The 19,186-nt window shown below is 38.5% G+C and overlaps 1 protein-coding gene across 2 annotated transcripts in view; it reads right to left on the bottom strand.

Moving 5' to 3' along the window:
* Window positions 1-19,186, bottom strand: part of igsf9a (immunoglobulin superfamily, member 9a) — a 53,190-nt gene that overhangs the window by 27,804 nt on the left and 6,200 nt on the right. For both annotated transcript variants that reach the window (XM_031738977.2, XM_039615805.1), the window contains exons 2-6: window positions 15,269-15,363; window positions 14,935-15,135; window positions 6,977-7,123; window positions 3,273-3,421; window positions 2,547-2,658 (exon numbers count right to left, since the gene is read on the bottom strand). In XM_031738977.2, the coding sequence (XP_031594837.1) occupies window positions 2,547-2,658; window positions 3,273-3,421; window positions 6,977-7,123; window positions 14,935-15,135; window positions 15,269-15,329 (670 nt within the window). In that variant the 5' untranslated portion in view covers window positions 15,330-15,363. The remainder of the gene's footprint in view (window positions 1-2,546; window positions 2,659-3,272; window positions 3,422-6,976; window positions 7,124-14,934; window positions 15,136-15,268; window positions 15,364-19,186) is intronic.

Below are 19,186 nucleotides of genomic sequence, written 5' to 3'. Positions count from 1 at the left end.
ATATATACAGTATATAGAGTACAAGGTTGCTCTATAGATGTACAAATGCCCTAAACTAAGAGTATAGGCAATTACTGGAATATTTTCTTTGATGGTTAATGTATCAGTATGCATAAGCACTTTATATTTTAGCATTAAAAATATCATTTTAATTAATTACTGTTGTTATCTCTTAATTTTCAAATTTACTGTTTTACAAAAAAAGCAGAAAAAATTGTTAATGACATTATTTTTTTGATTAAGATGGCAAACTACAAATATTTACTTGCATTCCTGAACAGATAAATTAGTTTTAGTGGTTGAATGATATCCTTGTCAGAGAAGTCCAGTGTGCTGACTCAAATTTGGGTTTAAGAACATGATTTAATTGGTTTGTTATTTGTATAGTAAATGAGCTTTTTACAGCTTTCTGAAACATTTGCATTTTTTTTGTTTTTAATGATAGGTAGTGTTAGTCACTGTATGTAAGTGCAGTACATTAAAATTTAACTGACAAAAGACAATTAAGGTATCATTGCTTTACTATTTAGAAATGAATCAGAGCCGCTCTACTAGACAAACTATGTAAAAACATCTTTGCAGAGTTACCCCAAGCATCTTTTAATGTATATGTAATATGTTTTTTTCCGTTTTCATGCCATTGCACACTGGAAACTATACACAAAGTTTCTGGTTCTGAAAAGTGAAGCCAATGCATAATTGCCTTAAACAGTGTTCTTTCTAAGGAGGAAGTGACTCCTCTGTCTGGAGAAAGAATTTATATATAGGATGTCATATATATCTCATATGCAATTCATATATGACAAAATTAGCCAACATTTGACTAAATCTGTAACTTCACTGCTGAGTGAATGGTGTTTATTATATAAAGTATGGTTCCACTTGTGGTAAAAGAAAGATAAGATTTGGTATACTTTAGAGCAGGTTTATGTTTTGATTGACAAGTATGAGCATAGAGTGCCCTCAGTTTGTCAGTCACATCTACCCATGAGATCTGTTTTCAAAAATCTGAGCTGTCTTATGTCTTAAATGTTTAACTCTTGGCTTCAAAAGTGACTTTCCAAACTAATGGGAGATCTCACAGAGGCTGCATTCATCACTTATCTATAGTCTATGACCTGACACCATATACACCAATAAATCAGTCAGTCTCTAGCTTCCTAAGGTTATAATGGTTGACTGAATCTTTTAACACATGAGAGTTTCTACAATGACTCTTTTGAAGCCTTTAGTCGTGGTGACAAATGTGCTAATACAAACCAAGCCAAAAGTCAAAGAGAAAAACAGTGTGTGAATACACCAAAGCAACTGAAAGGAATTTGTCAAACGCAGCTATTTTAGAGTGCCATTACAATGTCACATTTATCTCTTCCCTGACCCACTCCAAACTTGTATTAACATGTGTGCTCTTTGCAGAGAGCTAATAAAAGAGATCTAACACCACACGTCTTATATACATATATAAACAAGATCGTAATCGTTACAGCGCTCATTACTGAACAAGTTTATAATCATAAATGCATGACATATATATGCAAGAGTGAGTGTTTAGAGGTTACTTAAGGCTTTTAGTTTGATTCCATCCAGATCAGCCATTAGTCAGTAATCCATCTATGTGGCAGTGCTTCAGAGAAATGCAGCCAAAGCTCAGATAATGTGACTTAGAGTCGTACGTGCTCATGATTATTATTTCAAATGTGGCCACTGCATCTGTGAGATTCCAAAATTAAGTGAAGCCTCAACAAGACTTTGTGCCAAAACAAAAATTATTTCCCTATACACCATGCTACAGATGAATCCTGGTCCTCCAGAGGAAAATCAGCAGTAGGAGTTGGAGTAGGAGTACAGAAGAAGTCAGAAATATATCCCACAGTGTATTACGCAGTGGTGTGTTGGTGTAATCCAATGATATACAGTAACCTATTTGCATATTTTACATGCATTTCTCCCTAAACTGGACTGTAGATCTATAATTGGAAAACATCTGTGTAATTTTCACATGTGTGTGAACACCTGCATGTATTGAAAGCAATTAGAAACAATTATTATCAAAAGAAAAGCTTATTTTTCAAAATAAGAACCAATTATGTGTTTTATTCATCAAAGAAAGAAATTAAAATACATATTTCTCTTTTGATAATATTTATATTCTTCATTAATGTACTAACAATTTCAGAAAAAAAATTATATATCTATATTCATGACCACAGACAATACACTTTTCACTAAGTTACATCAACTTCTCTAAAATGAAGCCTTCACACTGAGCAAAACACAAAGCTTTATCACGATAAAGCAACATCGGCAAGTCCCAGATGATATCTTGTCTCATATCATGATATTGACTCGTATTTAGTCAATGCGTGGCTAAATACCAGTCAAGTTCAGTTTGAACTTCTTTTACCGCTCTGTTGCATGATGCAAGGGCAAGAAACAGAAATGTAAATTATGGTGGCTTCAAGCCAGTTGGGCACATAGACATCGCAGAAACTGAAGGAATTGGCAGGCAGAAAGAAAGACAGACACACTGTTAGGCAACAACTGACCTTTGATCTTCACTTTTGTCACGCAAGTCACGTTTCCCTCAGAGTTGGAGGCGTGGCAAGTGTACTGTCCTGCTGATTGTATACTCACTGCTCGCAGAGATAAAACTCCATCCTGAGAAATATGACATAGTAGACAAACTGAGAGGTGGCTGAATGCAACAGGCAGGTAAACACACAGAAAGTACAACAGGTAGCAGCAATTGTAGCCTGTGCAAAAGCATTGGCACCCTACAGTATAATGTCAGCATTGTATGACAGCATTGTACTGTATGACATTTGCATCCAGCTGATAGCAGAATAGCAATATAGTAGAATCTTCACTTCCTACGTGCATACTTCACATGTATCTACACAATGTTTCCTGTGCCACAATATTTCAACAGGTAGGAGGGTGTTTATCCCCTCTTCTTAATGATAGATTTGGTGCTTGTGTCCAAAGCGCCTTTGTTTTCCTTCCAAGGACTCTTCTAGAACCTATTTGTGTGCCACTTTTGCATCAACACTGCTGTGCCAACTTGGATGGATGGATGGATGGATGGATGGATGGATGGATGGATGGATGGATGGATGGATGGATGGATGGATGGGCATTTGAACTAAGGTTGATTTTAAATCGTCTTGTATTATTTTTGAGGAAAATATTGTTTATTTATTTCATCCCATGTATGTAACAACTATAGCTCTATACTTGTATTGCAGGTTTAAAACCCCTTAAAAAATACATACCTTAGAAATATTTTTTTGAATGGCAATGCCATCTTTAAACCAAGTGATGGCTGGAGTAGGGTTGCCATTAGCCATGCAGGAAAGAGAAATGTGACTTCCAACAAAAGCCTCGAGGACAGGAGGTGGGGGTTCAGTGAAGGTGGGTGGGGCTATAGATAGAAAAAACAGCTTTAAAAAGATGCTCATAAACCATCTAAATTTTAAAAACTTAAAAACAGATTCCTCCATTTGTGGAAAAACAAATTTTGATTGAGTACTTATTCACACCATCCATAAACAAATATACATTTCATACATTCTGATGGTATAGTTTGTGTCCCCTGAGTGGAAAGTGTAACAAATTAATATAAAGTTTTTCAGAGCAACTTTTTCATATGATAAAATATTTCTTTACTGATGGAAATGGTCTCCATGGGGATAAAGGTGCCACTGATTGGTTTGATAAGTTTTGAAATGATGTGAATCACATGTCATGCTCCAACAGCTGAACACCTGTGGGAGATTTTGGAACGATGTGTTAGACAGCAATCTCCAATATCACTATCAAAACACCAAATGTGGGAATATCATTTGGAAGAATGGCATTTCATCCACCCAGTACATTTCAACAGACTTGGTGAGTCAATGGTAAGGAGCATTAAAGCTGTTCGAGCTGTTTACCCTTCTGTAAAAAGCAAGAAAAGCTCTGTCTTCAAAGCAGAAGTATTAAGGGAAAAAATACAAAAGAGGAAAAACTGGATTAGCAGACAATACATTTATATACAACATGACAGCAGCACAGCCTGCTTTGTTAAACGGCAGCAGGCTGAAAGACATGTTATTATTTCACATACCTAACTGAAAATGTCAGTTGCAAATGCAGCCTTTTAAATATGCCTTTAGAACATCTTGCTGACACTTTAAATCTCAGATCTTATCAAAGGACAATCAGGCCTTCCTTTTTGTCTGCAAACACTTCAGAGTTAAAAAGCCACCATAACTTATATCCTTACTGTAGCTCTATATGAAGAATATTTAAGGTTTTTTTTACTTACTCTCTGAAAATAAGCTTTAGTATATTATTGACTAATCAAACAGAAAAAGAAGCATGTGTACCTCTGACTTCTTTTATCTCTGCAATTCAAACCCGTGACAGTCGCACAGATTATTATTGAAGGGGAGTGCAAACAATAGGTAAAGCCCATACTTGCAGGGCACGCCAGCAAAGTAACATCCAAGCTCTCAAGTACATAGTCATCATCTATTACTATTCTCACCTCTATCCTGATGCTCACACAGACCAGTTTGGTGAAACTGTCTCTGCCGCTTTGATCTGAGGCGCACTCCTACTTTGTTCTGTATGTTTGTGTGTGGAATCATAGCAAAGGTTTTCGAAAATATAGATAAACTTCAAAGGGCAAAAATAATGATGCATATTTCATATTACGATTTATTATTTACACCTATCAAGAAGTATGACGCCAACTCTAGTCAGTGACTATTCTTTCCAAAATCCAGGTAAAAGAAGTCAGAAGTTATCCAAATTACCTGATCTGTTTAAAAAGTTTAGACACTTTTTAAAAAACTTCTTTTAACATCATGTTCGTTTTCTTTCAGTTTTAAGAAGTGATTTTTATGTAGTATATACAGCAGTTACCTGATGTGTGGAAGTTCATACGGTAGACTGTAAGCTAAAAGATCACATTTGAATAATATAAACTTCTTTATATTATTATATATTATATAGAATGTAGCCTAAAAAAATAAAGGAATTAAGTCATGTTTTCTATGTTTCTTCCTTTGGAAACCAATAACTCATAATCTTCACTTTAAAATTCAAAACATATCAGCAAGTTTTGTAAATGGAAAACATGTCGATAATTAACATTTACATGATCTAGCACTTTTTCTTGGTTGTTTTCATAAATGGTCAGAACTCTGGGACAGAATGACCTTTTTCTCTTTTCCTTGAGGATGGTCGTGTGGATCCTGGGCTAAAGGTGGCAATAAAGGAAGCACTGAAGCACTTTTCCTTAGTATGTGGAGAACGCAAAAAAGCTCTTATCATGGCTGCCGCACAGATACTCCCAGCTTACTTCGCTTAGTTGGGAACCTTCCCAAGCAAATTTGACTATTCAACCACACCCCAGGTCTTGCTTTCCATTCTGACTGCACCGCCTTTCCTCCCGCCTTCTCCCATCACTGAATGTAATACTGCCTAAATCCCGAGCTACAGGAATGCAGAGTGAGCAGTCTGCATTAGTGCATTATAGTTTCATTTGCTGCTAGCATGAGGGGTTAGCTGTTGCCTGGTAATTGCTTTAAAATTGAATGTAGATAAAAAAGCTGTATGACACACATCTATCTGCTTGCTCATTTTTGGTTCCATTTCTAGTCATTTCCATTTTTATGCTTGAGGCACTCAAAAAATGTTCAGTTTAAAACACACATTTAGTCATGTGAAAAAGAAAGTCTTCCTTCACTTGTGTGTAGACAAAATGCCACAATGTTCAAAGGAGTGGACATTCTAGCTAATTAACCCAAAGGTCAGATCGTGTATTCCTCAGAGAAATTACCCAAAAAACCCAAGAGGTTAAACTCTACAGGCCTCAATTAGATTTGTATTTTTATTTTAGCATTGTTAGTACATAATATTGCTTCATTTAGTATTTTTTTTTTTGCTCATTTGCTTAAAATGAGTTTTTCTTACCAATTTATCTTTTTAAATTTACTCTAATAACTGTGTGGTGTGGTCGATGTTGCTGCACTTCAGGACTGAGTACTTTGTTTTACGTTTTAACAGCGTGGTCATTTGCTAACATCACAACTGAGCCTATAATAGAGGCATATAGCTAATGCTACATTCTGTTTCTTCATTTGTATAATATGTAAATGCATGTGAATGATATAAAAAGGGGTCTTAAAAGTAAAGCCATAAGGAAAATGTGCTTCAAAACTGCATTCCTTCAAATCTCAGAAAGGGGCAACTCCACTGACTGCAAACATAAGACAGGATAAAACAAATTTAAAGAGATGTTCTTTTATTTAATAGAACTTGGTAATTTTGTGAATTAAGGTCCTATTTAAAGTAAAATAAATGAAAAAAAAGGGCAGGATTTGGACCAGGATTATTAAGTCAAATATATGCATCAGCAGTGTCCTTTTGTCTTTTTAGTCAAATCAGCCCCTCAGTAAACAAGGAAGAACAAAAAAAACCCACCAAGACTACTGTTGAAGAAACAAACAGACATAAAACAACAAATCGATGGCTGAGTGGCTGACGTTATGTCCATCTTTTATATACAGTATATGTGGTAAATACACCATTGAGCTGCTAACAAATCTAAAGTTGTTGGTATAACATGACCAAAATATAACTTCTGAGCTGGATGTGTGCTTCTGTTGTAATGACAGCAATAAATCAACCTGATCAAATAAATTGCAAACAAGACATAAGAGCTAAAGAAACATTTCAGCTAGTAACAAAAGAGTACCAAGGCCTCAGGCAGGCTTTCCTTTGCTGTAGTAAAAGTTAGCTTTTCTCATTTTCAGTGGTTTGAGTGACAAACTGGTCCAGGGGGCTCAGATGCAAATTATTGTTCAAACCGGATTCAATCCTGTCCTTTGTTTACATTTTGATCTCTGGCTTACTATAAAAAAAGCCAACTAAATGCCTCTTTGAGAGCAGCCATAATGACACACACAAGCTGCTCCATGAACCTCACCAGTAACAGAAAGTACAGTCCAGGTGCCATTTTGCAGCTCATCTGTTGGCTTATCCAGTGAGAGGATTCGACACTCATACAAGCCCTGGTCAGCGAGCAGCAGGCCCTCCAGCCTCAGGGTGGTGATTCGTACCAGAGATACTCGCCCTGCGGAAACAGAGTGCAGGAAAAAAGTGAGAGGGTAGGTGCATGGAACGTGACAGAGGAATAGTGCAGGCAATTGTGGCTTCACTTGTCAGGTCTCAGGTGTGTGCATCTGTTGGCCTGTGATGCTTTGTCACACAGGAAATGAATAGTGTCCTCAAATGGTACCTTAAAACGACCACACAGCAACATATGCACAAGCAAACACGCAAACCGCAGCACACATGCGCGCACAAACTTAGAAATCTGATCTCCCTGTTGCCAGGTGACGGCTCCCTGGAGCCAGTGTAGCTTGCAACATCAAGCCTTTATCTTTTCCAGTCTGCAGCCCACATCTTTCCATGTCCATCTAGTTTTTCACACTTTAACAGACACGCAATTGTCCGGTGACCCAATAGCATGGGAAAGCATGGCCGAAGAGAAACTGTCAATGAACGCACTGTGTTAGAACACACAGCCTCTCACTGCACCATCTCAAAAATAAAGACATGTAAACAGAAAGCACACTGCCCTGTGGAAGCCTGAGACCCACTGGGATCCCTGTGCTGTGACGGTAATTATTAACAGAGGCTCTGATTTCTGTTTACTATGACAGGGAGGGACAGCCCTGACAGTCAAAAAGAACCAGGAAGTTGGAGTTAGGTATGCTGACACTGATAACACAGTGTATTTACTTTTCCAAGCCGCCAAAGGGGACAAAATCCACAGGGGAAAAGTGAGGTGGGGGTTAAGGTAGAGTAAAGTACACATGAGCATACACTCAGGGGATTAACACTTTCAAAATCCCACCCTTTGACCTCTGGCACCTTTTTTACTGGTTGCCTGTTTACGAGATCAGTTTGATATGGGTCACTATTGCACCTTAGAGGAAGGGTTGTGCTGAGGCAGGGATGTTGAGGAAACATGACTGGGAGTGATGAGCTAAAAGGGAAGAGAGGGGTGGAGGGGAAGCAAGAGCATGGCCTACTGCCATCACTGCTGCTGTTTGAAAAATGCATGATAGCAAGGGATTTGAATGCAAGGTAAATTAAGTGTGAGGCCACAGAAACAATACAACACAGAGGCAGAGACAGAGGAAATTTAGACTTTAGACAGTGCGCACGGCTCAGACCGTCAGACATAGATTATGTGTGCTGAGAGGCACTGTGAAAATGTGTGCATGCATGAGAACGCATGAGAATCAAGCTTTAACGAAAGGTAAAGTGTGCCAACAAATCAGGAGTGTAGTAAAATGAAGGGAGTCTGGCTTTGCATTGTTGATGTAAATATAACAACAGCATTTCCATTTTTGTCTTTCAGCCAAACTCACTCCTGCCCATCAAAAATAACACCAACTATTAAATATAGGGCATTAATCAGTCGGAATAATTTATGATACTATATTGTTAAATAAAAAGTGGTTATCTAATGGAATAATTTATACCCATAAACTGTTAAATACGAGGTGAGATCAAAAGGGTCTGCTAATCGGCCTATAAAAAGCAGAAACCGTACCTGATTTAAATTTGGCCGCTATCTCATTGAAGGTTGTTTACTTGTAAAGTGCTGCAGTGCTCTCATCCCTGCTGGGATGCTGATGTTTGGGTAGAGAGCAAATATCAACTTCAGTGTCAAACTGGCATGTTGAGGATCAACCCTGGTGATGAGAGCTGGGTCTCCTATGACCCATAAACTAAACAGCAGTCTTTAGTGACTGGATTGTGTACTATGAAAATCATCCAAATTGTGCAAATACAGAGATACACTGTAACATCCTTCAGTGTTTGAGGAACAAATCAGGTGCAAACAACCTGAACTGTATGAGGATCTGCTTGAACCATTGAAAATGAAGGAATCTTGCAATCATTACTTACCACCTGTGCTACTATCTCTCTGCAATCCTGCCCCCCTTCCATCCCCCCTTCCGCAAAATTAAATAAGAAAAATCCAAACTGATGGTCGGCTGATTTCACACAGGAGAAGAGATCCACATATTGCAAATGCACATGTAAAACTGGTCAGAACAGGACCAGACAGGAGCCAAATGTAGCAGCAGTGCTGGAAGTAATGCAGAGTTTCATAAGGAGGCAACTTCAAAGAGGATATCATCCAGATTTAAAACAGATATTGTGTATCTGCTTTTAATGCAAAATTGTAGTCATATAGAATAATTGAGATTTAAACAGATTTTTCATTTGTTTTGCAGATTCTGGTGCTCAGACTATGCTGACGACTATATTGCAGGCAGTGAATTTTAATTTCTCCTCTTTTGCTTGCTTTCATATTCCACTTTCAAATGCAACAGTCTCCAATAATGTGTGGCTGCATAGCAGCAGATCTTTACAGGTACCTTGGAAAAACTGTTGAAAGCTTGCTCTGAAAAACTTGCTTCAAAACAGTGTTCACCGGGAAAAAATGTGACAATGAACCTAAATTGAAAAACAGAAACCCAGCCTGCACCAACAAGACTCACTACTTTTCCTTGTCATGTTCACTGCTCCACACACTGAAAACATTATAAATTAGCCAAAGAGCAGCTTTGCAGGTCTGAGACTCATTCAGCTATCCTCCTTTCAGTTCAATTCAACATACTCCACACACACAAACATGGCTGAATATAGTGTCTCCAAGTGAAGCCGCCTAAAGGCATTATTCCCGAATACATTCTCAGGTGACAGGGAAACACGAAACCATTCAGTGCTGTGAAGAAATACAACTCTCTACAAATGAAGGAATTAAGTCTGAAATGAAAAGTCTACTAGAATACATTATTAAAAGTGATGGTCATCATCTTTCTTAAGACGGTAACTTTAGGAGGGGAAAAGGAGCCTCTTTTCCTTCAGCAGAGATAATTAAAAGGCATCGTTTTATTTCAGATGGACTAAGACGAAGTAAGATCTTTTACAAAAATCACATCAGCTCAAGACTATTTTTTTTTTATATTGAACCTTAAAGAGTTTATGCCTCATCATTACTATGTTTTAGCCACGGTACCACCTAAATTTGTATTTCATTTGAGATGCTTTTTCCAGCTTTTTTTTTTATTTTTTTTTTTTTTTATACATTTTATGTTTTGTAAAAAAAAGGAAAATCAGGTTACGGATCACAGTACCAAAATGTTTTAAAATTCCAAACAAAACCACCTACTCTTATGAAAAGAGCACAGGTTTGAGGTCCTTAATAGAGCTCAATAAAAAGCAGGCACTTTACTGACAAAAGGGACATTTGGAGGACTGCGGAGTGTGCTTTTTATTTTTACCAGTTTTATTCAGAGTGAAGGATGCACCAGAGATATTGATTTTCTTTCTTCCAAAATGGATATGTAACATTTTGGAGATGACGTTTTCAAATTCTAAAGAAAGGCTTCGGTTGGGTGGGACGTATCTCAGGGGGAAAGTGTCTTGTTTTCTGTGACAGGGGCTTGTATGAAAAATTATTTAAATTCAATACCATTTTGCGCAGCCCAGACATTTATGACCCTGAGAATGTGATACTCACGGGCAGCAAGCCCACATCATCTCTATAAGATGTCGTCAGCCCTTGGCAAGCTTCGCAGAGGCACTCGGGTTTCGGTTAGAGAAAAGAAAACGATAAGGTTTCACTCCTCGTTTTTGTTTTTTTTCTGGGGGGGGGGGGTTGTGTGTTAAGCTCTTCTGTGTCATGGTTTTAAATTTGGTATTGAAGATCTCTGTCCCTGTCAGAGGCTGAGGTCTACTCACTGCTGTAACGAACATGAGTAATCCCAATGATGGCTCGCATGTTTTTCCATGTGAAAAAAGGAAGTGTATTAGCCATTTCAGCTGTGTGTAATGTGCACACAGGATGATTATGATGGGATTTGCATAGGAAGAGCTTGCGAACAGTGCATTTATACAGCTGTATTTACTTTTTTATAGTCAGCAGCTGTATGGGTGTTGAGGGACTTTCTGTCCTTTCCACAGAGAAGATGCTAATCCTTTGATCTTTACAGCTCTATTACACAAATTTATTTAAGCCCTTTTTAGCCCTTAACCCTCTCAGGGGAGCAATCAGATGAAAATCTAAAGTAACTCACACTTTGCAAAGCTACAAACACGGCCAAAAGACAAGGAATGTTGATGGGAGAGGTGGACTGCATGTAGAGAAGTTTAATCAGTTTAAGGTGATGAAAAGGGAGGAATGGTGGAAAGAAAAAAAATGAGCCTCAGCAGAGTGAATCACTTGGATAACTTCCATTAGAATCACAACAGCTAAACAACAGTTGGAGACTGAGTCCTGAAGCCAAACTATTGAGACACCCGAGAACATTCATGGCCCGAGGGGGTGAAATACACACCAGTCGTTCCATCTCTAAAGCGTTGGTTTCCCATGCTGCACCTGTTACTCCCACACCGGCTGGTACCTGTGAGAAAGCTTTGCCTCAGATGGGACAAAGCATCTTTTTCAAACCTGTATAGAACTGCAGATTTTTGTTTGTCACCTGAGAGGCATGTCATTAGCAAACCCGTCTATTAAAGCTGCCGCTTTTCCTTGAAGAAAGCTTTATAGTTGAGTCAAGAGTACAAATAGTGTAATTTATGGGTTGAAGGGCGGGCATATTTTTATTGGGGTTTTTACTAGAAGCCTTCTTCTGAAAACTAACATGCAGTGTAATGAGTTGCACGTTGACGGATTGTCTTGAGAGTAAGTGACAAAAGGCTACTGCTTTTTATGAGCCGGGGCTGGAATTAAAGTCTGCCCCACTCCCACTTACGATAATTCATCAGCTAACGTTTGCCCCGACTTTATTACTATGTAAATGTCTGTGTCATATTTCCTGCCTGGGTTGGGCAAGGGAGTGGCATCCAACTCGGATGACAAAGGCCTTAACTCAGCTGAAAGTAGGTTCTGATCCTTTGACAAACAAACACGTAATGCCGTAGTTCGCAGCTCATTACTGTATGTTAGAGCAATCAATAGATATAATACCAAAGAGATTGGTACACTGTACACGGAAAGTGACTTCAAGAATGAAGCTGGAATTATTCTACATTAAAAAATGAATAATCCGACACCAACATTGAATTTATATAACTGCCTGTTACTGTTTATTCAGCCAAAAGCTGGTTTATCTCATTCCTCTGGGTGATAGAGTTTCATTGTTCGACCGTGTATTTGCATTGCACTGGGTGGCCTTTTGTTCTGATCACGAGCCCTGCATTTTATTTTGAGTAAATTCTTAATGCATTACAGCATCCCTGGTGCTGTAAGTGCAAACACAGCACACAATGTGTAATCCACAGGTGAAAATAGTCCTAAACAAATCACCATTTACTCCTGGCAAGGTGCTATAGTGTCCAGCAACTTTTCTAAAGTATTGATTTAGTGAGTTTGGCAACAAATTGCTGTTTTTAATCTTTTATGGGATTTGTAGGCAATAATCATTTAGCAATCAGCAATTATCCAATAGCATTACTGAGTTTGTGACTAACAAACAGCCCCGTTTTAATCCATTGATTTCTTTAACTGCCCTGAGCTCAAGCAAGAAATCTAAACTGACAGACTGACATGAATGAAAAGGCCTTAAGGAGCAGGAATTGTAGATGCATTTTAACATCTATAATTCTGTGACAACCAGGCAAGCTTTTACCTATGTATGATATCACATATTGAAAATGACACAAAAAGAAACGTAAAATGATCAGTAATTAAGTTTCAGTGATAGTGATCTATATTTTCACATACTTCATTTAGTTCTGATTCCACTTCTTCTTTTAGTTCCTCGCATGCACCTTTAAAGTCAGTGCAATATTTGAAACTCCACCGGATCAAAACAGTCTACATTTTTTGTTCCTCATCTTTAATACACATTTCCTCACAAAAAAATCTGATATATCTGGTGTCTTTGGAAGCTCTGCCAGAATTTTAAAATGATTTGTGTGGGTATGAACAGTTTTTAGTCACATCGAATGAGTTTATAGAGACTGATGCAACAGTGGGTAAGAAGGGTTTTGAAGAATATTGAAGAAGAGGATTGCTATAGCAGTAATTATACAAATGAAATGTTGATTGCTGCTATCTACCCCCTATTGGTATTCTCCTCACTGAAAATAAATGACAAGGTAACAACTCAGTGCTAGTTAGCTGTCTGCTTTGTGCTACAAGCTGAACTGTTTAAATTAATTTTACTCTTTGAAGTGGGGTCATCATGCCTCCTTTGGCATTCTTCTTTCTATGACTGCACTTTAGTCAAAAAGTCTACATTGTTCTCAAGCAGAAATTCAAAAACACCAAAGAGGTCCATAGGTTGAACTTTTCTTCAGGCAGCACAGTAGAAAAGAAAAAAATGCCCCTGACAAAAGAAAGATCTGACTAACCCAGACGTGCCTTCTTTTTCTCCACATTTGTTCCATTGTTTGCGACTTTAAAGGATAACAGGAGCCACACAAAGGTATCCTTGGACTATAGAGGCTCTTTCCCCCTGTAGACTCTTTGTTCTCTGTGCTGTGGGCAGAGTGCGCACAATAGGCGATGATGCAATATTTCACCTCCTTTAACAGTAGCTCCAAATATAAGGTTGGTCTGAAAAGGACATCAAGGTGTGGTACTGAGTGTATTCTGGGAACCAGATATTGGTTACATTCTTTCAGTTAAAAGAAACTTGGACCAAGCCATGTCATATTCAAGCATCATTCTAATATTTTCAACTTAAATTCACTGAGTGTCTTTTGTACTGACAACGGCAACAAATGAGAATCCTTCACTGTTTGCAGTTCCTTACTAAAGCATATTCACATACAAAAATAACAATAACACCTGTAAAAAATAAGAGCAGTACCAGCATGCAGGGGATCGTCTAAGGCTACATTCACACTGCAGGCGAAAGCGCATCAAATCCAATTTTTCTGACCCTATGCGACCCATATCCGATCATGGTATGACAGTTTGAACAGCACAAATCCAATATTTTCAAATCCGATCTGGGTCACTTTCGTATGTGGTACTGAATCCAAAACACATCTGATGTTTTAGAAAGCGACTGCTGTTTGAATGGTTATGTCACATTAAATCCGTCTTTTACGCCACTGACACGAGACAGACGCCAATTATCAGCGCCGGAGAAGTACCCGAGAAGACATCGTGAACGCTTCCTGGCCATCAAGTGTAGATGTTAGTGAAACTGTTGGGAAGACAACGTTGGAGAAACTTGAACATTTTATTTGTACTGTATAATCTGCAGATTCTGACAGAAATCTGCAACTATCCTTTGAAGCACCGCTCCTCTCTAAAACAGCAATAAGGATAATTATTAGGCCATATGTAAATAACTTTATAACTTAAAGCAAAATTGGGAAACATAAAGTCCGAAACAAGTCTTTATATTAATGGCCATCAGTCAAACAATACTGTTTGGTCTGGGTCTAAACAGAGCGCGTTGTGTGTGACGTCTTCTTTTGCGCATGCGGGCCGCTTTGAGGGCCGTGAACGGTTCACACTAGAGCGTGTTTGCTGTCACATTTTATTTGTAATGTGAACAACCAGACAAAAAAAATTGGATTTGATCAAAAAATCGGAATTGAGCATTAAGATCTGCAGTGTGAACGTAGCCAAATTTAGTAGCATCATTAACAGGAGAAACAAACTTTCTCTACGTGATTTACTCGCAGTCTGTCCAATAGCTTAGCTGAATTAGCTTCTTAAGCTAATTCAGCTAAGCTAATACTCTTACAATACAATATACAGAGTAAATCCTAAAATAAAAATGCAATAATTATACTTTACATCAGTAGAATGCATGTACAGTATGAAGATAAGCTACTTGACACAATGGCATCAACTATAGCAAACAGTGTATGCATGTAGTAACAGATGCTTACCCTCATACTGTGGATGTACCCGAGGTGCATAAGATCCAAATTTAATCAGAACAGGAATGTCAAATCCCTGTCGAATCCATTCAACCACATGCTGGGATGCAGAGGACACAACTGCTGGGTCTGATGACGGAAGTCTGCACTCCAGCTCCACGGAGCTTCCAGCCTTTGCCTGTACCTCAGAGGTCAAACCTTCAGTGGTTACTGTTGGGTTTGTTGTAAGCAAAATCAGAGAATATGCTTCAGTTAGTTCACAAAGCAAAGGATAACAGTGAGCAAATGGAGAAAGTACACTGGAATGCAAAATGATATTTGAAAAAACTATGGAGATACTTACGGAATTGGCAAATAACCACCGCCACAGTGAAAGTCTGCAAATAAGATCTTGCCGACCCCATATCTGTCACTCATACAACCTGCAGCATGTTCAATCTGTAGGCAAAAGAGACACAATTGTCACAATCACATTACTTCCTTGGCTGCACACAAGAAGACAGCCATCTGTGACAGATTTCCAAACTAAAAAGTCTATACCAGAGCTGCCACTTCTGTCATAATTTTACAGACACGAGGAAAGGAGCATTCAGATTTTTATACAGCTTTCCAATAACTGGAATTCATCCCATATCATTACACAAATGGGCAGAGCAGCCTCTGCAGCCAGAAAGCTCCCTGGCCTTATATCGTTTTCTGAAAGTAAATGTCATAAATGTCAAATAAATCTTTTGCGAGTCACGTGCAAAGTGACATCTAAGTGTTTTATTTAGAGCACATCAATGAAGACATTTGGCTGAAGCAGCCAGGAGACTCAGCACTCAAGGACAGAGATGAGCTGAGCTGATGGAGCGCAGGCTACAGTTAAGCATTACGGAGTGCAACTTAATGCCAAAAGGCAGCAGCTGATTCAATCCAGTCAAAGTAATCCCTGCTCAGATGTGATCAAATATGTACACAAGAGTGAGGAAATCAAGATGATGGGTCATTTTCAGGTCAGTTCACTTTTAACCCCCCATCATGGAAGCTGTTCAGTGAAAACTGCCTAAATTATTCAACAGCACACTACTGACTAGGGAATTGGAACTGACCCAATTCAGATCTAAGATTCAGGTTAAAATTTCCAATCAGTTGGAATTGCTTGCTGCCAAGCTTTTCAGTTCCTTTGAATTCATTTGTTGCAGACTGCAAAACAATGACATCAACTGATGAAAGACGAAGCTCTGAACTCCTGTGTCACGTCCAAGCCTTTTCTCTACTCTGCTTCTACATATAGTGTCGCCAACTGACCTCGTTTACTTTCCATGAACTCTCTTGGGTTTCGTTTGCAGTATGCTTCAGGTGATTATCCATCATCTTGTGAAGCTCCATCTAATCATTTTTGAAGTTCTGCAGCATTTGGCTGAATCTGAGCAGAGAGTACAACCCTGTACATTTCAGAATTCATCCTCATACTTCATCCATAACACCAGTGACCCAAGTCCATTGGCAGTCATCCATGCCCATGCCACAGCATTGTTTCCAGCATTCTTCATACTTTTTTCCTCTTCCTATGATCATCTGTTAGTGATAGAATGTTTTAGGAAGAATGTCCTTCCTGTTTTTGAGTATAACCAGTAGTTTAGAACTTCTTGCAAACTATCATGAAGGTGTCTCTTAATTGTAGACTGACAATGATACACCTACAGTCTTTAGAGTGTTCTTGACCTGGCTGGATGTTGTGAAAGGGCTTTCCCTAACCAAAGAAAGAATTCTGCTATCATCAACTTGACTTATCTTCTCTGGTATGGTGAAGATAAAGTGTTGCTGAGCCAGCCAGTGAATTTTTCTTTTTTAAGAACATACACAGTACATGAATGTTGAGTTGGCCGCCTTTAAAGTTGTCGCTATTTCTTTGATAGATCTATTTTTGTTTTTTTAGCCTGATGATGACCTCCTTTGCTTACATCAAAATCTCTTTGGATCGTATACTGAGAGTTTCAGTGAAAACCTGCAAAACAAAAAGTTCAACACTTTGGAATGAACTTCAGATATTTATCTGCTTTATTTATTATCCAATGCTTTTGTTAAACCCCTTGAACTAAAACCAAAATTTTGCACTTCAATCACTTCTTGATTGTTTGATTGTGGTTCGATTGTTGTGGTGTACAAAGAGAAAACTAAAATAATGAATCAAAGTATCTAATTATAACACCAGTAAATGGCTAAATTTAAACTCGTGTCCCTTGCTCAGATGTTAAATAAAAGTGATAAATGTTTAAAAAAAAACAATAATGTCCTTTCTCTCATAAGGTCACAGTCGATACAGGGAGTGCAGAATTATTAGGCAAATGAGTATTTTGTCCACATCATCCTCTTCATGCATGTTGTCTTACTCCAAGCTGTATAGGCTCGAAAGCCTACTACCAATTAAGCATATTAGGTGATGTGCATCTCTGTAATGAGAAGGGGTGTGGTCTAATGACATCAACACCCTATATCAGGTGTGCATAATTATTAGGCAACTTCCTTTCCTTTGGCAAAATGGGTCAAAAGATGGACTTGACAGGCTCAGAAAAGTCAAAAATAGTGAGATATCTTGCAGAGGGATGCAGCAGTCTTAAAATTGCAAAGCTTCTGAAGCGTGATCATCGAACAATCAAGTGTTTCATTCAAAATAGTCAACAGGGTCGCAAGAAGCGTGTGGAAAAACCAAGGCGCAAAATAACTGCCCATGAACTGAGAAAAGTCAAGCGTGCAGCTGCCAAGATGCCACTTGCTACCAGTTTGGCCATATTTCAGAGCAGCAACATCACTGGAGTGCCCAAAAGCACAAGGTGTGCAATACTCAGAGACATGGCCAAGGTAAGAAAGGCTGAAAGACGACCACCACTGAACAAGACACACAAGCTGAAACGTCAAGACTGGGCCAAGAAATATCTCAAGACTGATTTTTCTAAGGTTTTATGGACTGATGAAATGAGAGTGAGTCTTGATGGGCCAGATGGATGGGCCCGTGGCTGGACTGGTAAAGGGCAGAGAGCTCCAGTCCGACTCAGACGCCAGCAAGGTGGAGGTGGAGTACTGGTTTGGGCTGGTATCATCAAAGATGAGCTTGTGGGGCCTTTTCGGGTTGAGGATGGAGTCAAGCTCAACTCCCAGTCCTACTGCCAGTTTCTGGAAGACACCTTCTTCAAGCAGTGGTACAGGAAGAAGTCTGCATCCTTCAAGAAAAACATGATTTTCATGCAGGACAATGCTCCATCACACGCGTCCAAGTACTCCACAGCGTGGCTGGCAAGAAAGGGTTTAAAAGAAGAAAAACTAATGACATGGCCTCCTTGTTCACCTGATCTGAACCCCATTGAGAACCTGTGGTCCATCATCAAATGTGAGATTTACAAGGAGGGAAAACAGTACACCTCTCTGAACAGTGTCTGGGAGGCTGTGGTTGCTGCTGCACGCAATGTTGATGGTGAACAGATCAAAACACTGACAGAATCCATGGATGGCAGACTTTTGAGTGTCCTTGCAAAGAAAGGTGGCTATATTGGTCGCTGATTTGTTTTGTTTTGTTTTGAATGTCAGAAATGTATATTTGTGAATGTGGAGATGTTATATTGGTTTCACTGGTAAAAATAAATAATTGAAATGGGTATATATTTGTTTTTGTTAAGTTGCCTAATAATTATGCACAGTAATAGTCACCTGCACACACAGATATCCCCTAAAATAGCTAAAACTAAAACAAACTAAAACTACTTCCAAAAACATTCAGCTTTGATATTAATGAGTTTTTTGGGTTCATTGAGAACATGGTTGTTGTTCAATAATAAAATTCCTCAAAAATACAACTTGCCTAATAATTCTGCACTCCCTGTATATGAAATAGCATGAAATGGAAATCAAAATATATCTTAAACCTGTTCTTTCTTGAAATTCTTGATTTCAAATTTATTACCATTTCTTTGACAGTTTTCAGACTGTATTTCTTCTTGCCGATATCCAGTAATGACCCAAATTCTGCTTAGCACAAGTCCACTGACAAGAAACTGCCGCCCTGTAATGGAAATCTGTTTTTCACATTTCAAGAGTTTTAAAAATTGTAGGTATCAACAATAAATGATCAGTATAGAACCACATCACCTGAATATTATCAAATATATACGGAAACTTTGTTGTTTCTAATGTATAATGACTACGTACTTTGTACAAACTGGGTATAAGCACAGTGTTGACTTTAAAAGGTAACAGATTCATGAAGATGATTTCATCTTGAGTG

Source organism: Oreochromis aureus, linkage group 7, assembly GCF_013358895.1.
Source record: "Oreochromis aureus strain Israel breed Guangdong linkage group 7, ZZ_aureus, whole genome shotgun sequence".
Classification (NCBI taxonomy): Eukaryota; Metazoa; Chordata; class Actinopteri; order Cichliformes; family Cichlidae; genus Oreochromis; species Oreochromis aureus.
The sequence above is the reverse complement of the archived record's forward strand: the minus strand, read 5'-3'. Positions and strand labels throughout refer to the sequence as shown.